This window comes from Girardinichthys multiradiatus, chromosome 9 (assembly GCF_021462225.1).
Source record: "Girardinichthys multiradiatus isolate DD_20200921_A chromosome 9, DD_fGirMul_XY1, whole genome shotgun sequence".
NCBI classification, from domain to species: Eukaryota; Metazoa; Chordata; class Actinopteri; order Cyprinodontiformes; family Goodeidae; genus Girardinichthys; species Girardinichthys multiradiatus.
The window spans coordinates 7,016,711-7,034,758 of record NC_061802.1 but is presented as its reverse complement, the minus strand read 5'-3'; the positions used below and the strand labels follow the sequence as shown (position 1 = coordinate 7,034,758).

The following is an 18,048-nucleotide window of genomic DNA, read 5'->3' as shown; positions in this document are numbered from 1 at the left end:
ATACTCCTTTTACAGTATTTTACAGAAATGTAATTACGGCCATGAAGCGCACAAACATGGGAAATACTGCTGACTTCATACCTATCCAGCAGAGACAGTCGCTGACACACTGTAGGAAGGTTACAACAGAAGTGTCTATAAAAGCTAGCTGTTCACAAAGTGCTGAGAGATTTACTGAAGTTTTTTTGTTGCACTATCATCCTACCATGGAAAAATACCTGTCCAAGTCAAATACTTTTTCTGTCACGTCATATGACGTCAACTGTTGCTTTGTCAACACGTGTGCATCTTAAAGAGGTAGAGCTACTATAATCCTTACCTAACATTACCGATGAGGAGCATAAGTTTATTGAGTGAGGTGTTAATTGAGGTCACTTATCAAATTAGAAGTGAGGCCCCAACATTTCTCCTTGAGCATTTCATACACAGAATAAAGAGCATGACCACACAATAACAAATGTAGAATATAACCACATATAAAAGGTAGATAAAGCTGGATTAGGTCTACTCAGAAACATGAAGGGAGAAGATAAAATACATAATAATCACTCACTCTGTCTCCCTTCTGTCCCTGTTCCCCTTCAGCCCCTGGAAGCCCAATATCACCCTACAGTGAACACAAGAAATGACACATGACCGCCTGGACATCAAACAGGTTAAATATATGCGCCAGCGTTCATAACACTCATAGTAATTAAAAAGACCCAACACTTTTTTTTTAACCAGGCTACAGTTTTTTTCAGGAACAAACATGAATTTACACATTTCAGATTGGATCTTTTATTAAGGTTTTACAAGCTGCAAAAATTTTGCAAACTTTTTTCTAACCTTTAACCCTGGTTCTCCAATGGCACCTGGTCCTCCCTCTTCACCCGGAACACCCTGCAAGAATTAAACAAAGAAAGGAAGGAGGAAGGAACACAGGAAATGTTTAGGCTGGATGCACAGCAGTAGTAACAGTTTTTATGACTTATCATAAAAAGTTAAGTACTTCAAGTCCCTGCTCTCCAATAGGTCCAGGCTCCCCAGTTGGTCCTTTAGATCCCTAAGAAAGTTAATTTAACAACCAATAAAAAAATGGTCATTTGATACCTTAAAGATGTTTTGATAATGATAATTTAACTTTGTGATGGTAAAGTAACACATCATGAAAAAACCAGTAGTTAATTTTAGAAAAGTAACTTGAGATCTGAGAAATCCTAAAATAAAGATGCTGAACATTGTCCAAAAACAAGATAAGACTCATAACATTTACAGAGCCTCTAGCTTTTCAGGATGCTCCTTCCCTGATACATACCTGTGTCTGATTGTTTGACATGCTTTATACCCCTGAGCAGTTGGTGAATTTCCAGGAAAATAAAGTGTTTGAAGATTAATCCAAGAAAGGCAGGGAGTTATCCGGTGTTAAAGAAACAACACAGAATGAAACGTTTCATGGACCACTTACGGTATCTTTTTTATAAACAGTTTAGTTTTCAGTAATGGTGCTCATCAGAGATTCTTGAGTGTTTATTAAATATTTCCAACCCTGCCAACTTCTGCTTTATTTCAGTGTTGTAAGCAGTTATCATTTTGTGTATCGTGCCCGCAGTCATTACAGATCACAGCCAAGCTGGTTGTTGTGAAGGCTGATTATAGTTTCCTAAAACAACCGCATCCCTTCCACAGACGAGCATACTTACTGGTTCCCCTTGAGGGCCCCTCTCACCAGTGCTCCCTGGGATACCTGGCTTACCCTGAAAACACACATATAGTCACGTCGACACATTCTTTCATTCATTTATGTGAATACAGAAAGCAAACAACACGAAAAACTGACTTTGATCACTGTTAGTGACAGGGTTATTCTGGTGTATCTAGCAGCACTTCCAGTATCACAAATGGACTGACAATCCTATAAGATCCCATACTGTAGATTTGTACCCAAACACTGGACTGCCAGGTTAAACAGAGATTTGTAATCTGAAACATTAGTGCATCACTTGAGGATTACATTATTGTTGCATATGTAGTATATTAATTTATGTCCAGTAATATTGGTCCTGTGTATGGCTTCACTGCTCCCAGGTTCCAATTCCACAGGTAGAAAATATGGAAAAAGTAGTGATATAATGGGGCTGCTGAAAACGCCCAAAGACTTGGTTCTTTCACTAATATCCCTAAATCAACGAGGAATAAAATTATTAATAAAAACTGAAATATATTCCCCTTCATTTCACTTTTTTATTAATAGTTTAAATATTTACATGGGAAACATCAGGGACAACATATATGATACAATCTTGCAGCTACCTGCTACCTAAATATAATAATTCCTCTAACAGTTAAATCCTCTGCAGAAAAGAAGTGCAAAAGTGCCAAAACCTACAGACATCAGTAAACAGACCAGTTTTCTCTCTCTTATCCCTTTCATGTCTTAATCCTGGCAACCTCATGGTGGATTTGTTGAAATTTCTTTCCTGTCTTGCCATATTGATTTTGCTGGCACATTGCTGGCACATTAGCTCCACTATCCTTCTTTTGGATGTCATGTACTGTACTTCATGTTTATAAAATAAAACTGTAACTTACATTGTAGAAAAAAAAAATTTTAATTGCAGAAAGATTTAGTACTGTTAAAATATTTTCAAGATTAACATAGTCACAAAAATTGTCAATACTTTATGTACAACACAGCAGATTCCAACTTAAAAGTTAACAGTATTAACTCCAATTTTCTCCCAACATAGAATTAAAATGTTTTAAATGTAACCATAAAAATATATAATACAATATATACTTCAATATGTTAGTGTCTAGATTTTAATTGATGTTATGATTTTTCTTTGCCATTAAGGGTGTCATAATTTGGAGGACTGGAAGGTATTTCCCAGGTACTTTTAAAAAAACTAAGTGAACTTACACTGACTTCCCAGTAAGTGGCAGTGGCCCATTAGTGTTTAATTATTTTTGTTTAATGCAATTGTATCATCTAGACCCATACATGAACAGTAAAACAGCTTCTAAATCCAGCTGTATGATCGCTATGGTATCTTGATATGTGGATGAGATCAGACACAACTCTGAGCTTCATGGATTGGAAGGCCTGGACCTGATCGCTTTTGGTTCGAGGAATTTTTATTTATAATTATTTGGTTATTTTAATAAGCTTAACATTTACATTATTGTGCATTGGTAGTGTCTTTATGTCTACGTGCAAACCACTTCTGTTCTCACCCTCTATTAGTAGATAAAGCTTTGAACTTGGCAGGATGATGTAAGAGAAATTTTCTGCAGTTACCGTTTTATGAATCTTGGGTCATGAGTACATTCTTATTTTTTTTTTTTAAATGTAGCAAGGTGTTGATCTGGCTGGAACGAAAGGTCTGTCATTACAGAGTAATGATGGCTTCCTTCACTTTCCTCATCCTCTCCCTAGACAGCATACAAATAAGATCACACAAAGAAAAACACACCTGGGCACAAAACTAGTCACTGGGCTAAATGACTAAATACCTCTGAGCTTGAGGAAAATGTTTTGTAAGGAAAATGGCTTTATTTTATAAATTGACTCAATTATGATAAAATCCTAAAACGTGAATGTCAACTTGTTTTGCAAATCACATATTTAATTTTCCACGTGAAAATGTACCATTTTGCTTGTTGGAAGAAGCTCAGTATAAAAATGCAAAATTGTCGAAATACTTTCGAGATCCAAATGAACTTTGGATTGACAGGACAGAAATTTTACTAACAAAAGCCAGAAGTAAAAAGAGGTTAAATACATTATACACAAATAAGCAGGAAAGAGTAAGTGTTAGAAATACATTTGGACAACTTTTACGGAATCCAGAATCTTAATGGAACTAGATAAAGGCAGTCTTTTCTAAAAAAAAAAAAAAAAAAGCCCAAACCACTAAAAAGTGCCATAACTTTAAAGTTGCCTTTAGCAAAAACATTTCAAGACACCTCAGGAAATCAGAATTTCTCACACCTTAAGTTTTGAAGGAGATGTTAACCGACACACGATGGCGCCATAACGCCACAGTAAGGTTAGTCTCGCAACACATAATACAAGTTTCTCAGAGTGGTGTGTTTAAGATTGTATATAAGCTGTAGATGTTTCTTATTTAACAAAGGGCAGCAGTAGATCTGCAGCAACTCTAAGAACAAATGTTTTGATACTAGTTTCGCAACCTAATCTAAAACATGAATCACACACATGTTTAAAAAAGTGGAGAGACACATGCATGCCATGTATGTGTGTGGTTTTAAGACCGAAAAAGACAGAGTAAACAGCTTTGGAACTAGCAAAAGCATTTACCAGCAATCCAGATATTGAAAGTAGAGAAATGTATTTGTTATATTGAAAAGATAGCAACAGAGATATAGTACAACACTGTAACTATGCCGATGATAGTAAATCAAGCAAGTAAATAAAAAAAATATACATTGTACTGCTAATGTATTAAAATTATGATCACGTGGACAGTTTCATCTTTGTTTGCATTTTTCTACCATCTGTGGAAAATTTGATTTTATACCCCTCAAGCATATAAGAAATATAATCCATAAACTGCTAAGGTGGAAAAATGTAGTTTTACAGCATAAAGACATTTGTAGCTTAGAAAAATTTCAAATCTGTGTCACTGTAACATCTCCCCAATAAAAACTTTGTTGAAAACATCTAGAAAAGAGGACATCAGGATATGTCTAAGGGTTGTTTAAATGTGGTTGAAAAGTGAAAGCTGAAAAACCGTCCACATGAAGATATCTACTGATGATTAAACAGGTTAGGCTGGATTCAACCAGCATTTTTGATCTAAAAAGGCCACATTTTAGGGTGGTCTACTTTTCTTGGCAAAACGAGACAATGACTAAGAGGTCCAAAATAGACACAAAAAAAAAGTTGCTAAATGATAAAACATGTTGAAGCATAGCCAGTGCTTGGAAGTAAAGCAGATGACTTCTTTGTGTTAATCATAAAATAGTAATATTCATTGCTGCAAAGACAAAATCACAGTCTAGTTCACTAGTATACAATCCCAGTAAATGTTTAAATACAATCATAATACAATCATAGTTGGTAGCACTATTGCCTTGCAGCAAGAAGGTTCTGGGTTCAACCCGACCAGGGGTCTTTCTGCATTGAGTTTGCATGTTCTCCCTGTGCATGCGTGGGTTCTCACTGGATACTCTGGCTTCCTCCCACAGTTCAAAAACATGCCTGTTAGGTTAATTGGTAACTCTAAATTGCCCTTAGGAGCGTGAATGAGTGTGTGCATGGTTGTTTGTGTGTTGCCCTGTGATGGACTGGCGACCTTTTCAGGGTGTACCCTGCCTCTCGCCCATAGATTGCTGGAGATAGGCACCAGCTTCCCCACGACCCACTATGGAAGAAGCGGTAGAAAATGACTGACTGACTGTTCTTTTTAGCAGGTGATCTGATAATACAACATGCAACATGAATTTTAGAAACAGTAATAGGAGCACAAATTTTAATTTGTTGAGTGTTCTCTATAACAAACAAGGTCAAAACTAAAAAGTCTTAGAAACAACATGCTTTTATTTGTATCGACAAACATCTTTCATAAACCGGCCTGGACATATGACCTTTCTTCTCAGAAATGTTTTAGTTTATATTATTTACTTGATCTCTTGTCCTTAAGTAGTGTTCTGAAATTTCTGATATGTTTGTGTCGTACCAAAACATTAATGTTAAGCCTGCTTTATTTATTCCATAAACCCATCCAAAGACATCCAAATCTACCAAAGTTTTAATCATCTAGAATTATGTCAGCACCTCTTAGATATTTTCTAGGTGCACCTAGCTAATGCCTGGTTCACACGGCAAGATTTAAAAATTGTCGGTTGATTTTAAAATGCTGAGAGACCCCACACATGACAATAAAAAATCATAGATATAACAGGTTTGGTCCTACAGGTTGTTGTGTACAGCAGTCACACGGCAGGCACAACAAACCACACACCAACAGATTACATTGACAAACATTCTGATGTCAGACTGGAAATCTCGCAAACTCTCTCGAGATCAAATGTGAGTAATTTAGTGTAATTTCCCCCTGTGTTTCTGCTCCTCGGTTTCTGATTGGCTACACGTCCCATTCAACGTTCATCATTGCTCGTTTGTCCTCGGGGAACACCCCACATGGTAGGATATTGGGCCAAGACAATCCAACATGTGGAATATCCCCGATTTGGCATTAGGGTTAGCTTATTCCATAGTGGGTCGTGGGGAAGCTGGTGCCTATCCCCAGCAGTCTATGGGCGAGAGGCGGGGTACAGCCTGGACAGGTCGCCAGTCCATCGCAGGGCCCTTATTTCACCCAGAAAAATTTTATTTTTCAAATTCATCTTGAAAGCCTAAATTTAATGAGACATTCATACCCTATGAATAGAGTATGTTGACTTCTCGCTGGCCCTGTAAATCATCATCGGCTTTGGGTAAAATCTTCTACTGTTGTACAAAGTAAGTAATCTTGGTGACTTTAGAGAAGGTTAAGTTTAACATTTTTCTTTAATCTGTAGAGTCTGAAATGGTATCTAGAGATGATTTATTACAGTAGTGTGTTGTGCTAATCAGATAAAGCAGACCGATTGTAGAACAGTAAGGATATTAAAAGCTTACAACTAAGGGGACAGAGAGAAAATGTGTAAAACTCCTCAGAAGAGTTACCAGATTAAAAACTTCCTCCTGGATGAAAAGACTGGAGCAAACTCTTTAATTTATGATAAACTGGGATTTACAGGTTGGGAAAAAAAGGTTGCGGATGGGCTTTAATGGGGTGTTTATCCGCTGTAGCTATAGTAACGGTGGGGTGTAGGTGGTGATTAAATCTCTGAAAAATAACATGTTGAACATTACTTACGGGCTTTCCAGGAGGGCCTCTTTCTCCGGGAATGCCAGCTTTGCCCTTTGAAGAGAACAATCAGGATGGGAACAGATTCTGATACAGTTGAAGTCAGGTGAGGTTGGATCACTTTAATAGGCCAGAAAATTGCTAAAATATTCACTTTAAATTTGGGATGGCGACACAGTTGCTAAGGTGTTAACAAGATGGTGGAACTGGTATACAGGACTTACATAAGTACTTATAGAAGTACTGTATAAGGATAAAACTAGTATTTTACTAAGTTGTGTAAATTAAGCCCACATTTGCATTTAATTTAGCCAGCCATTGGTATATTTGTACAGTAAAGTATTTATTTCAGCCTGGCTTAAGTACATAAGAATAAGATTTGTGTAATACAGGGTACAGAGGCTACATTTCTAAAAAAGACTGATTATGGTCAATTCAAGCTATAGGGTCACAGGCAATAATAGATGCTGTTACAAGTCAAAGGTTGTGATAATGACTATATCAGGGAGCAAATGTGAAAATTTTAACAGATTGTGTTTAACATAATGCATCTTCATAATGCATAAATAACTCTAAACGTAAATCTTGGCCTTTATGAGCATACTAAAATTAATTTGTTCTTTACCCAACTTAAAAATGATCTAGGTCTAAGTTTAAGGGTACAAAAACACAAAAATAACTGAACAAGATGAAGACAGAATAGAAAAACGGAGTACCTCTCAGAATTTTACAGCTTGTAGAACCATCTCTTACCCGTTTTGGTCAATCATCATAATAGTCAGATGTCACTGTTGACTCAGTGACTGCAATGTGTCCTGTGACTAAAAGACAAGCCCACATCATCGCCCTTCCACCACTATGTTTTTGTGATAATTTGTTGTTAATTTTTTGGTAGTGTGCATTATAGCCAAATATCTCTATGATGATCCTCAAATAATTTGGAATTGGCCATATTACCCTTTTCAGATTGATGGACAGCAACAATTGCTTCTCTGAGCTCATTGCTAATGTATTTTCTTCTTGGCATTGTTGTAACAACATGATCTAGACTAGCAAGCTGTCAAGACTCCTGTTATTGGGGTGCTCATTCTCATATATAACCAGTTTCTTTTAAGTTTATTTGATAAGCAGCACCTGGATGCTACAGATCCTTCATGGAGGTAGCCTGATTTTTTACACATGCCTTTTTCATGTTGGGTTCATGTTAGTTAATTAACAAATTACAGTGTGGAGTCTGCTTGTATTGGTATATTTGAGGATGGATTCAAATAACTTTAGAAACTGGTAAAGACTGGATTTTTTTTTTTTATAATGTCAAGAAAAATTAATCATACAATTAAAATAGGGTGTACTTTTTTACCATGACTATGTACTGTAGCTATAATAATATAATGGTCATAAATTTTCATAATTTCTTTCAAGAAACCTGCTTACAGATAACTTTTAAGCTAAAATATTTACAGTTTCATAAGCATTCAGCGTTCTTAGCAAAGTAATTTATATCTATAAATATAGAAGAAATCATGTTTATTGAGGAAATACATACTATGAATCCTGGTTCTCCTTTTGGTCCAACATCACCCTTTTCACCCTGGAAACAAAAACATAACTCAGTTTGAAGGTTTCTCTTTTTCCTCCTCAAAACAGGGGTAAAAGAAATCCCTCATGTCTGACAAATAAAGAAAGAGATCCGAATCTAAGCATTCCAAAGTGAGGTTAAGCACGCGACCATATACAGAGGCTACAGTCCTTGAAGCGGCCGTCCCGGGTTCGAGTCCCGGACCTGACGATATTGGCCATATGTCTCCCCCTCTATCTATTCCTCTTTCCTGTCTGCCTAATGTAAAAACAAAATTATAAATTAAAGGCCACTAGTGCCAAACAAATATCTTAAAAAAAACCAAATCCCAGCACAAGTACCTTAGCTATCAGGAATTTATACAACCCATTTAATAGAAACATAGTACATGTTTTTTTTTCAGTTCACACATATACTTGGTGTTTGTGAGAATGCAATATGGGAGCTGTTCACCTTGGTGCCCTCAGGTCCTGGTTCTCCTGTTGCGCCATCTGGACCCCTGGGCCCCTGCACATCACCAACACGAGACACATGACTAATCTTTTCTCAGAAAATTAGCAAGACGTTTGACATCAAAGCATCATACTCAAGTTGACATACAAGAGGAATGTAAAACGAGCAATAGACTGAGGTACAATTTGACATTGTTCATTGTCTGCTCAGGGAAAGATTCACCCAAATCCACCTCTCATCTAAACCTAAACACACATTCCATTAGGTTCATGATATTCTTGCACCAGCTTACACTGACAGATATGATCTGTCAAAACACCCCGGGACCCTCAACATTTTACTCTGTTAGATCTTTTCTTTCTTCTCTTATGTTCTGTACTTCCTCAAGAAGTACAGTCTGCTCTGTCCCTTCTTGTAGATGGCTTCACAGTTGCATCTCCACTCTAGTCTGTTGTCCAGGTGAACACCGAGGTATTTATACTCCTCCACCACCTCCACTTCTTCTCTCATGATGGAAATAGTTTTTGACTTATTCCTGTTTCTCTTCAAATCTACAATCATCTCCTTTGTTTTAGTCACGTTCAAAATGAGATGATTGTTTCCACACCATGCCACAAAGCGGTCCACTACCTTCCTGTACTCAGCTTCTTGTCCATCTCTGATCCACCCCACGACTGCAGAATCATCCGAGTATTTCTGCAGATGACAGGAGTCTGTCTTGTACTGGAAGTCTGAGGTGTACAGAGTGAAAAGGAATGGTGAGAGTACAGTCCCCTGTGGTGCTCCTGTGCTGCTGACTACCTGGTTAGACTCACAACCTTTCAATCTCACAAACTGTGGTCTGTTTGTCAGGTAGTCTTTGATCCAGGAGATTGTTGAGGCCTCCACCTGAGTCTTCTGGAGTTTCTGACAACGCACATCAGGTTGGATTGTATTAAATACACTGGAGAAACATGATCCTCACAGTGCTGCTGGCTTTGTCCAGATGACAGTGGGTTTGTTGAAGCAGGTGTATGATGGCATCTTCAACTCCAACTCCACAGCGATAAGCAAACTGAAGGGGGTCCTGATGGTTTACTGTTTGCTTACTCAGGTGGGCCAACAGGAGTCTCTCTAGGACCTTCATGATGTGGGATATCAGGGCAACAGGTCTATAGTCATTGAGGACTGATGGGTGAGTGAGTTTTCTTTGGTACCGGAACAAGACAGGAGGTCTTCCACAACACCGGAACCTTCTTCTGGGCCAGGCTAAGGTTGAAGAGATGCTGCAGAATCCCACAGAGCTGCTCTGCACAGGCCTTCAGGACTCTAGGGTTGACATGATCTGGACCTGCAGCCTTATTCCTATTCAGTCTCTACAGTTGCATCTTCACTTGACTTCTTGAGACACACAGGTGGAAGGGGGAAGCAAAGGAAGCATCACCATCTTCTGATATGGTTGAAGGCAAACATGTAGAAGCAGAAAGGTCTAGGGCTGAGGGGGAAGATAAAAAATTTGAGGCGTTACTGGACAGCGTGGGTCCTGTGGGTCAAAGGAGGGTGGAATGTCTGTTTGGCTATGAGCAGGAGAGGAGGATGCGAAGCTTGTTTCTGAACTGAACCTATTGAAGAATGTGTTCAGTTCATTGGCTCTGTCCAGACCTCCATCGGTCTGATCATCCTTCTGCTTGAAGCCTGTGATCTTCTTCATCCCTGTCCACACATCTCTGATATTGTTTTGCTGGAGCTTGCTCTCCAGCTTCTTCTTGTACACCTCCTTGCTGTCTCTTATCTTGACTTTAAGTTGCTTCTGTAAACTCCTCAATAATTCTCTGTCTCCCTCTCTGAAGGCTCTTTTTTCTTGTTAAGCAGGTCCTTCAGGTCACTGGTGATCCAAGGTTTGTTATTGGGGAAGCATCTCACGGTTCTGGTGGGGATGTTATCCACACAGACGTTTATGTAGTCAGTTACACACTCAGTCATGGCATTGATGTCCTCTCCATGTGGCTGGCACAGTGGGTCCCAGTCTGTAGCCTCAAAGCAACCTTGCAGAGCTTCTTCAGCTTCCTGTGACCATTTTCTCACAGTCCTCTTTATCACAGGTTGCCTCTGAACAAGGGGCTTATATTTCGAGCAGAGAAAAACAAGATTGTGATCTGATTTGCCTACAGGAGGTCTTGCTGTAGAGATGTATGAGTCCTTGACATTTGCATAAAACAAATCCAATGTTTTGTTTTCTCTGGTAGAGCAGCTGACAAACTGTTGAAACGTTGGAAGTATAGCAGAGAGTGAAGCATGGTAAAAATCACCAGAAATTGCCACAAAAGCATTGGGGTTTTGTGTTATGTAGCTTAGCAACAACTGAGCTGATGGCATCACATGCAGTGTCGGCAACAGCGGAAGGTGGAACGTAAACTGTTGCCAAAATAACACTGGTGAAATCTCTGGCTAAATAATATGGACGAAAACGTACTGCCAACAGTTCAATATCTGGACTGCAGAGATGACACTTCACAGTAACATGTCCTGGATTACACCATCTGTTGTTCACAAGTACTGCCAGTCCACCTCCTTTACATTTGCCGCTCCTCTTTAAGTCTCTCTCTGCTCGTATGGTTAAAAAGCCCAGCAGAGAGACGCTGGAGTTGGGGATATGATCCTGCAGCCATGTCTCAGTAAGACACATAATACTGCATGCCCGGTACTCTGGCTGGGTCCTTTGTAGGGCTTGGAGTTCATCCAACTTGTTTCCCAACGATCTCACATTGCCCATCATAATCGACGGAAGAGATGGTTGGAAATTTCTCCTTCTCTCTCTTCTCTTAGCTCCTGCTCTGCATCCACGGCGTCTCCTTTTCAACTCATCAGGGATTTGGGGTTGTAGTTGAAGTATTATTTGAGCTTTTGAGATATTAATCAGCTGCTCCCGGTTGTAAGAAACAACATCATTGCCATGGCAATGCATCATAACAAATGTCCAAAAATAGAAAGTATTAAGAAAAATCCTCCAAGCTGCACAGCATCTGACACCGGAGAGGACAGTTGTCCAAAAAAAAAAAAAAATCAACTGTATCCACCACAAGAGGAATAGTTCCCAAAAAAGAATAAATCAGAATCAAAAGTAACAGAGCTACTCCAACCTGCTGCCACCTTGAGTGGCACAATTCTGTAACTTGTTTGTCCTGAAACCCACCGGTTACAGGACAAACTCCTACCACCTGAGCGGTGTGAGCATCTGCTGCAATGAGACTCTGTCCAGCTGGCTAAATATAACATTAGCGTGTAAAATGCAAGTTTATAGCACTTGGAACATATTATTTAACAACTACTGTACTCCAAACAGTCCTTTGCGATATGAATATGGCACTGATACAGTGATGACCATATATTCGTGATATATTGTGCAGTTCTAATCTGGGAACAAATGCAAGTTGACTGACTGGAAATTTTGTGAAAGTCTAAGGAATAAATAATTTCTGTCTCTTCTGCAAGGGTCATATCCTCTCAGCCAAGACACATCCATCAAATGTTATCATATTTTCTTTAAGTGTAACATTCAAAGCCCTCATCAAAAAAATTGAATGTTAAGACATTAAATCCAAGAGAAGAAAACAAACAAAACTTGTGCTTTTGTGTTTTAGTTGTATTATGGAAACAAAGCTATAACCTAAACTGCTAAATAGATTAAATGAGGGACACTTAGATAATACAGAAAATACATGTACAAGTGATGGCCCTACCCTTCTCCCTTTTGGCCCCGCAATTCCTGGAATTCCCCTCTGTCCCTGTGGACCCTGTAAAACAAAAGGAATTTCACACATTCTAATACAAAGTACTGAGAAAACAATTAAATGGTAAATGGACTGAACTTATGTAGCGCTTTTCCAACCGTACCAACCACTAAAGCGCTTTACATTAGAGCAACATTCACCCAATCGCACTCGTAAACGTGCACACTGATACACAGATCGGTCGTCTACTTGAGGATAAGGAACACATCGAAATGTAGCAGGAGGAAGCGGAAATCGACCCCTCAACTTTCGGATTGCATGACGACTACTCTGCGCACTGAACAAGAGTCACAGCACAAATACTAATATTAACAAGAACGTTCTCACAAAAAGCTGCAATGTCATCATGAGTCCCAAGGTTGTTACATGGTTATGTAATTCAGCTCTAATCTAAAATATTTGAACACAAATGTAGTTTTTTTAGCTCCATGCCAGACAGGACAAGAAATCAGCCTCCACCACTGGACAGATGTAGGTATATATATATATATAGAGTGGTGGCTATAATAGATCAGCCTACAGTTGCAGGTTTGAACAGGAGATTTGTTTGCGTCAGCAATGTCCCTGAGCTGCCATTAGACTGCTGCAAAGGCCACTATCAGTAGAGGAGACAGTAAATAGTAATTATATCAGCATCAGTAAGTAAGTATACATGCTCTGTATATTGTTGTTTCCCTAACACTACACACCTTTTTAAAAATTAAGAACAGTTCAGCAAAAAATATTTTGATAAAAAATGTTTGATTTGATTGTCTGCGATACACTGGCGACCTGTCCAGGGTGTAATAGGCACCAGCTTCCCCGCAACCAACTATGGAAGAAGCGGTAGAAAATGACTGAATGACTGACTGACTGATTTGATTGCTTTTTTGTTTGTTTTGGATATGTATTTATTTATTTCTTTATAACTAACCCTTCCCTCCACCATACATGTTGATAATGTGAAATTACACTTACAGGTGAACCTTGCATGCCATTGTCCCCAGGACTTCCTGGTGATCCTGGGTAACCCTATTACAAAACAGAAAAAAAGAAAAATATAGGCAGATAGATAGGACACTGAGACATTGTTTGTTTAAATCTGACTAATGGGTGAGAGATAAGGTGAGCTTCATATTAATATATGCTATAATAGGGGTTCAGAATGGATCACAATGACTTGTGCAGGTCATGAGTAGGTCACAGCAAAAATGTTAAGATGGGTCCTGTATAAAGGTGATTTATATTACCTTATCTTTTATGGTACTCTAGGCCTTCTATATTAAAACAAACTAGGCAGAGTGGTCCTCATACATTTAACACAGTAATTTCACATAGTCATCCATGAAGCATAACATTTACATGCCACCAAATTGACAGAATTCCAAGAAAATTGAAACTGGATCTTATCATCTTTCTCTCCATTTCTCATACAAATAGTATCTACAGACATTAAATCCTCCAACTTTACAGTTACAATCACCAATCAATTAAATCCCCCTCTCTTGCACCCTTCACTCAGTTTGTTAGTCACTGCCCCCAGCCAGTGAGGTCAGAACTTTGGCTCAGAACCCCAGACATGGCATTCATCCAAATCTCCCGAGACAGTGTGGGATTGGGGCCAGCCACTCACAAAGACTCATACAGCTCTGCAGCTGACGGCGTAAACTGTGCAGCAATAGATATTCTGTTCTCTTTTTTGTGTATGGGTGAACATCGTCAAAATAATGTTCATGCCAACAGCTTTTCTACTGCAGAGAGTAAGCTAACACTGTGAAAATAACCTTTTATCCTGTTTCTACAAACACCTAAAAGGTTCATAGAACCTTATTGATGGCAATGAGGCATAATTGATTCAATGCATATTGTGCAATACTGTAATATAGAGCACAACACTCCAGTCTTTATTCCAACTATCATAGCTTAGTGGGTATGTGTTTACAGGAAGATACAGACTTTACAAACACTGATGCTAAAACAGCCTTTAGACTTCATAAATAAGGCTTTTCCGCTCCATTAAAATCTCCAAAAATTATAAAATGTATGAAAGTGGAGGAGAGTGCTGTCATCTTTTTAGGTTCATACGTAAGCCAAATATTAATGCCATTGTTAGAGGTACCAGAGCACTTCTATTCAGTTTAAAACGCTCATACATGCACAATAATCATGTCCAGAAATAAAGTGGAGAACTCAGTGTTTCACCACACAACTCTTAAAAGGTTACCTATAAAATTATGCAGATGCTGACTTAACAGAGAAATAGAGCTACAGCTCCCTCTCATCAGGATTTGAGACCAGTTTTATATTGCCTTGTAAGGGTATCTATACCCTTAACGTTTTTCAACAACTATATTTTGTGTGCTCCAAAAATCTGGCCTTTAGGGAAGAACAGCAAAAACAAAGCAAGTTCTGAAAGTACATCTTGAAGTCCCCTTGCTGTTTGCCTCAAGTCATGTAAGGTACACAGCAAACGTTTGGAAGAAGGTGCGATGTTTGGATCGGACAACAACTGTTTTTTTTGGCCTACATCCAAAATACTGGGTATAGCAGAAAGCTAACACTGTAATTGACCCAGAACACGCAATCCCCATGATGAAACATGTTGCTGGCAGGATCATGCTGTGAGGATGCTTTTTTAAGCGTAAAATTATTCATACCCGTGGCAGATTTAGATTTATAATTATTCTCATTTGACCAAATGTTTTTTCTTATAGGAAATGAGCCCAGCATCTGCCAAAGAATAATAAAACAATATACTGTAAAAGCAGTACCAATAAAACTTACATTTTATTTAAAATTGGCTTGGTAAAAATATTTATCTCGTCTTAATAATTAGAGGAAACATCTAAATTGGCATTGCAGCAATCAAACCTATGAGCAGAAACTTGTGCCATCAGAAACTGTATTTTCATTGCTCATAAGGAATCTGTATTTGCATAAATTGAACTTAAATGCATTGGTTTGAAAATGAATTTCACTAAACTGAAACTGAATTTAATGCGTGAAATTGCTTTGGAAATGTAGTTCCTTGTACTGAAAATTTTACCTGTGGCTTTCCTAAAGGACCTGGATGTGTGACACATAAAAACTGAATTTTGGAACTGAATTGATTCTAGAACTGTTGGTGAAAGTAGTCAAACTGAATTTTTAGAACAATATACATTTTCAAAGGAAAATTCATTTTCAATTTAGGGAGATACATTTTCAAACCAATACATTTAATTTCAAATTATGCAAATACAGATTCTGTCTGCAATTCAAATTCAGTTTCTGATGGCACAAGTTTCTGCCTGTACAAATCCTACTTAAAAGTGCTGACCAGCTTTTTTGCATGTTTCCACCAGTACCCGTTCCACCATGCAGGTAGCTGCATGGTGGAACAGGTGTTAACACTGTTGCCTGGCAGCAAGAAGGACCTGTGTTTGAATCTTATCTGGAGCCTTTTTGTGTGGAATTGGCATGTTTTCCGTTTGCATTGACGGTTTCTGTCAGGGAACTGTGGTTTTTCCGACAGTAAAAAAAACGTGCATGTTTTGTTAACTGTTTGCTCCATTGCTGTTCAATCTGTTAAACAGCTGTGCATCAACATACAAGGATAATCTGATCTTTAAATTTACAGATAGCATATTCAGTATGTGGTATTCATGGATGTGCCTGAATAAATAGCAACAAATACAATATAAAATATATGCCTAAAGCGGTTTTATTGTTGAATTAATGATCCAAACAGGCAACCTTACTCTAGTCAATTGTGGCTTCTAGATATTTTTTATCAAATGTTGTAAAATGAACAAATTATCTCCACTTCAAAAATCATCTTTGTCATTGTTAAAGCTTTTTAAGTTGTAGCGGCTATTAGATTATTGGCATTTATGCTTTAGGGTTGATTTGAGGTGTGGTAACATATTTTGAAAACTAGTTTTTCTCAATATAATGTGGCTGCCACCGTCAGAATCTAATTAAAGCTTGTGGAATGTCCAGAGGAACTTTTCTTACCCTTGGCCCCCTCTCTCCAACAAGACCTGTTGGACCTGGTAGCCCTCGGTCACCCTGGTTAAAAACAACCAAAGAGAAAGAGGTTACGCTTCTGGAAATTGATTTGTGTTTAACTTTGGCTGTGTTCATGCAAGTAGCGAAAAACATCGTGTATTTTGGAGTGAATTTTAAAAACTTTGACTTCCAATTCAAAACAAATTTTTTTAATATGCTACTAATGCACTTGTATTTCTATTTTTATCTAATTCCTTGGTATATTCCACATTTTGTATTAGGAAAGGATGTTTTTCATGCATTGTAAATCTACCAATCTGCATATGAGGGAGGGTGAAAAGAATCATATTTTTTGTTTGCCAAAACTGGCACTAAATTGCTAAACATTCAGAATAGTCATGAATATCTGTAAGGACAGAAGCTTTTTAAGGCATTCATAAAAAATATTGATAAATAGTGTGTCAATGGCAGTCCTAAACACAATGCTTTTCAGTCCAAGATGGAACACGTATAAGGGACATCCTAGGCTTCAACCTCAACTACATGTTGAAATCCAAATGGTGACAGCTGATTGGAACCACAGAAAAACCTGCATCTGCCCAGTAAAGCAGCAACCGACTGAAATGATCCACAATTTTCTTCCACAAACCGGGTAAATCCCATGATTACACAATGCACTTCAACCTCGTTTTTTTTTTATGTATACTTCCTCATTGTGAGCTGAACATATATAATGTGCAACACATATCATTGCACATTATAGTCTAAAAAGGTGAGTGCAACAGAATTCAAAAATATGCATAATGTGAAAAGAATCTGTAGGCTGTCAGGGTATAAGCGGTGCTGACAGACTAAATCAGAAGGGGGGTTTGTGGGAGAGGAGTTGGAGGACAAACAAGAATCTGACAGAAGCAGATGGCTTCTCATCACAAAAACATGTTCTGACAAACGAGCCTTCTGGATAGGAAAGAAAGGCCAAGCAAGAGGGAGGGAACAATGGAGATAGAAGGCAAAAACTTATAAACAGCCAGGACATTTAATAACCTTATCAGGTTCCTGATTCTTGGTAAGCTGGGAATTTGGTATTAATTTAAATGTTTTGGAAGAAAGATACATTTAAATTGCAGAAATGTACGTGATTCTTTACCAGGAAACTATTTAAAATCCTTTTTATATCCAACTTTAACTTGCTTGTTTAAGGGGACAGGCAGGTGGTTTAGAGGCAGTAAGGATGACATGGCTTTGACAATATTGTTGTTGAAGTGTATGTGAGAGTGTTGAGTGTTTACAGAAGCACATGTTCCGGGGCCTCATTTCAAGGCTGCTATAACATGGGCTTAATTATAGGGGTCTTCGTCTGTCAGGCAAGCAGTAGATACTGCCTGACAGCCTAATGACAGAGAAACACACTCCTCAC

General features: G+C 38.3%; 1 protein-coding gene across 1 annotated transcript in view; it reads right to left on the bottom strand.

Annotated features, from left to right (window-relative positions):
- LOC124873719 (collagen alpha-1(XXIV) chain) overlaps window positions 1–18,048 on the bottom strand; it is a 155,133-nt gene that overhangs the window by 28,580 nt on the left and 108,505 nt on the right. Inside the window, exons 26-35 of the mRNA XM_047374587.1 lie at window positions 16,638–16,691; window positions 13,620–13,673; window positions 12,612–12,665; window positions 8,893–8,946; window positions 8,407–8,451; window positions 6,870–6,914; window positions 1,683–1,736; window positions 992–1,045; window positions 829–882; window positions 554–607 (exon numbers count right to left, since the gene is read on the bottom strand). Of these exons, the coding sequence (XP_047230543.1) occupies window positions 554–607; window positions 829–882; window positions 992–1,045; window positions 1,683–1,736; window positions 6,870–6,914; window positions 8,407–8,451; window positions 8,893–8,946; window positions 12,612–12,665; window positions 13,620–13,673; window positions 16,638–16,691 (522 nt within the window). The remainder of the gene's footprint in view (window positions 1–553; window positions 608–828; window positions 883–991; window positions 1,046–1,682; window positions 1,737–6,869; window positions 6,915–8,406; window positions 8,452–8,892; window positions 8,947–12,611; window positions 12,666–13,619; window positions 13,674–16,637; window positions 16,692–18,048) is intronic.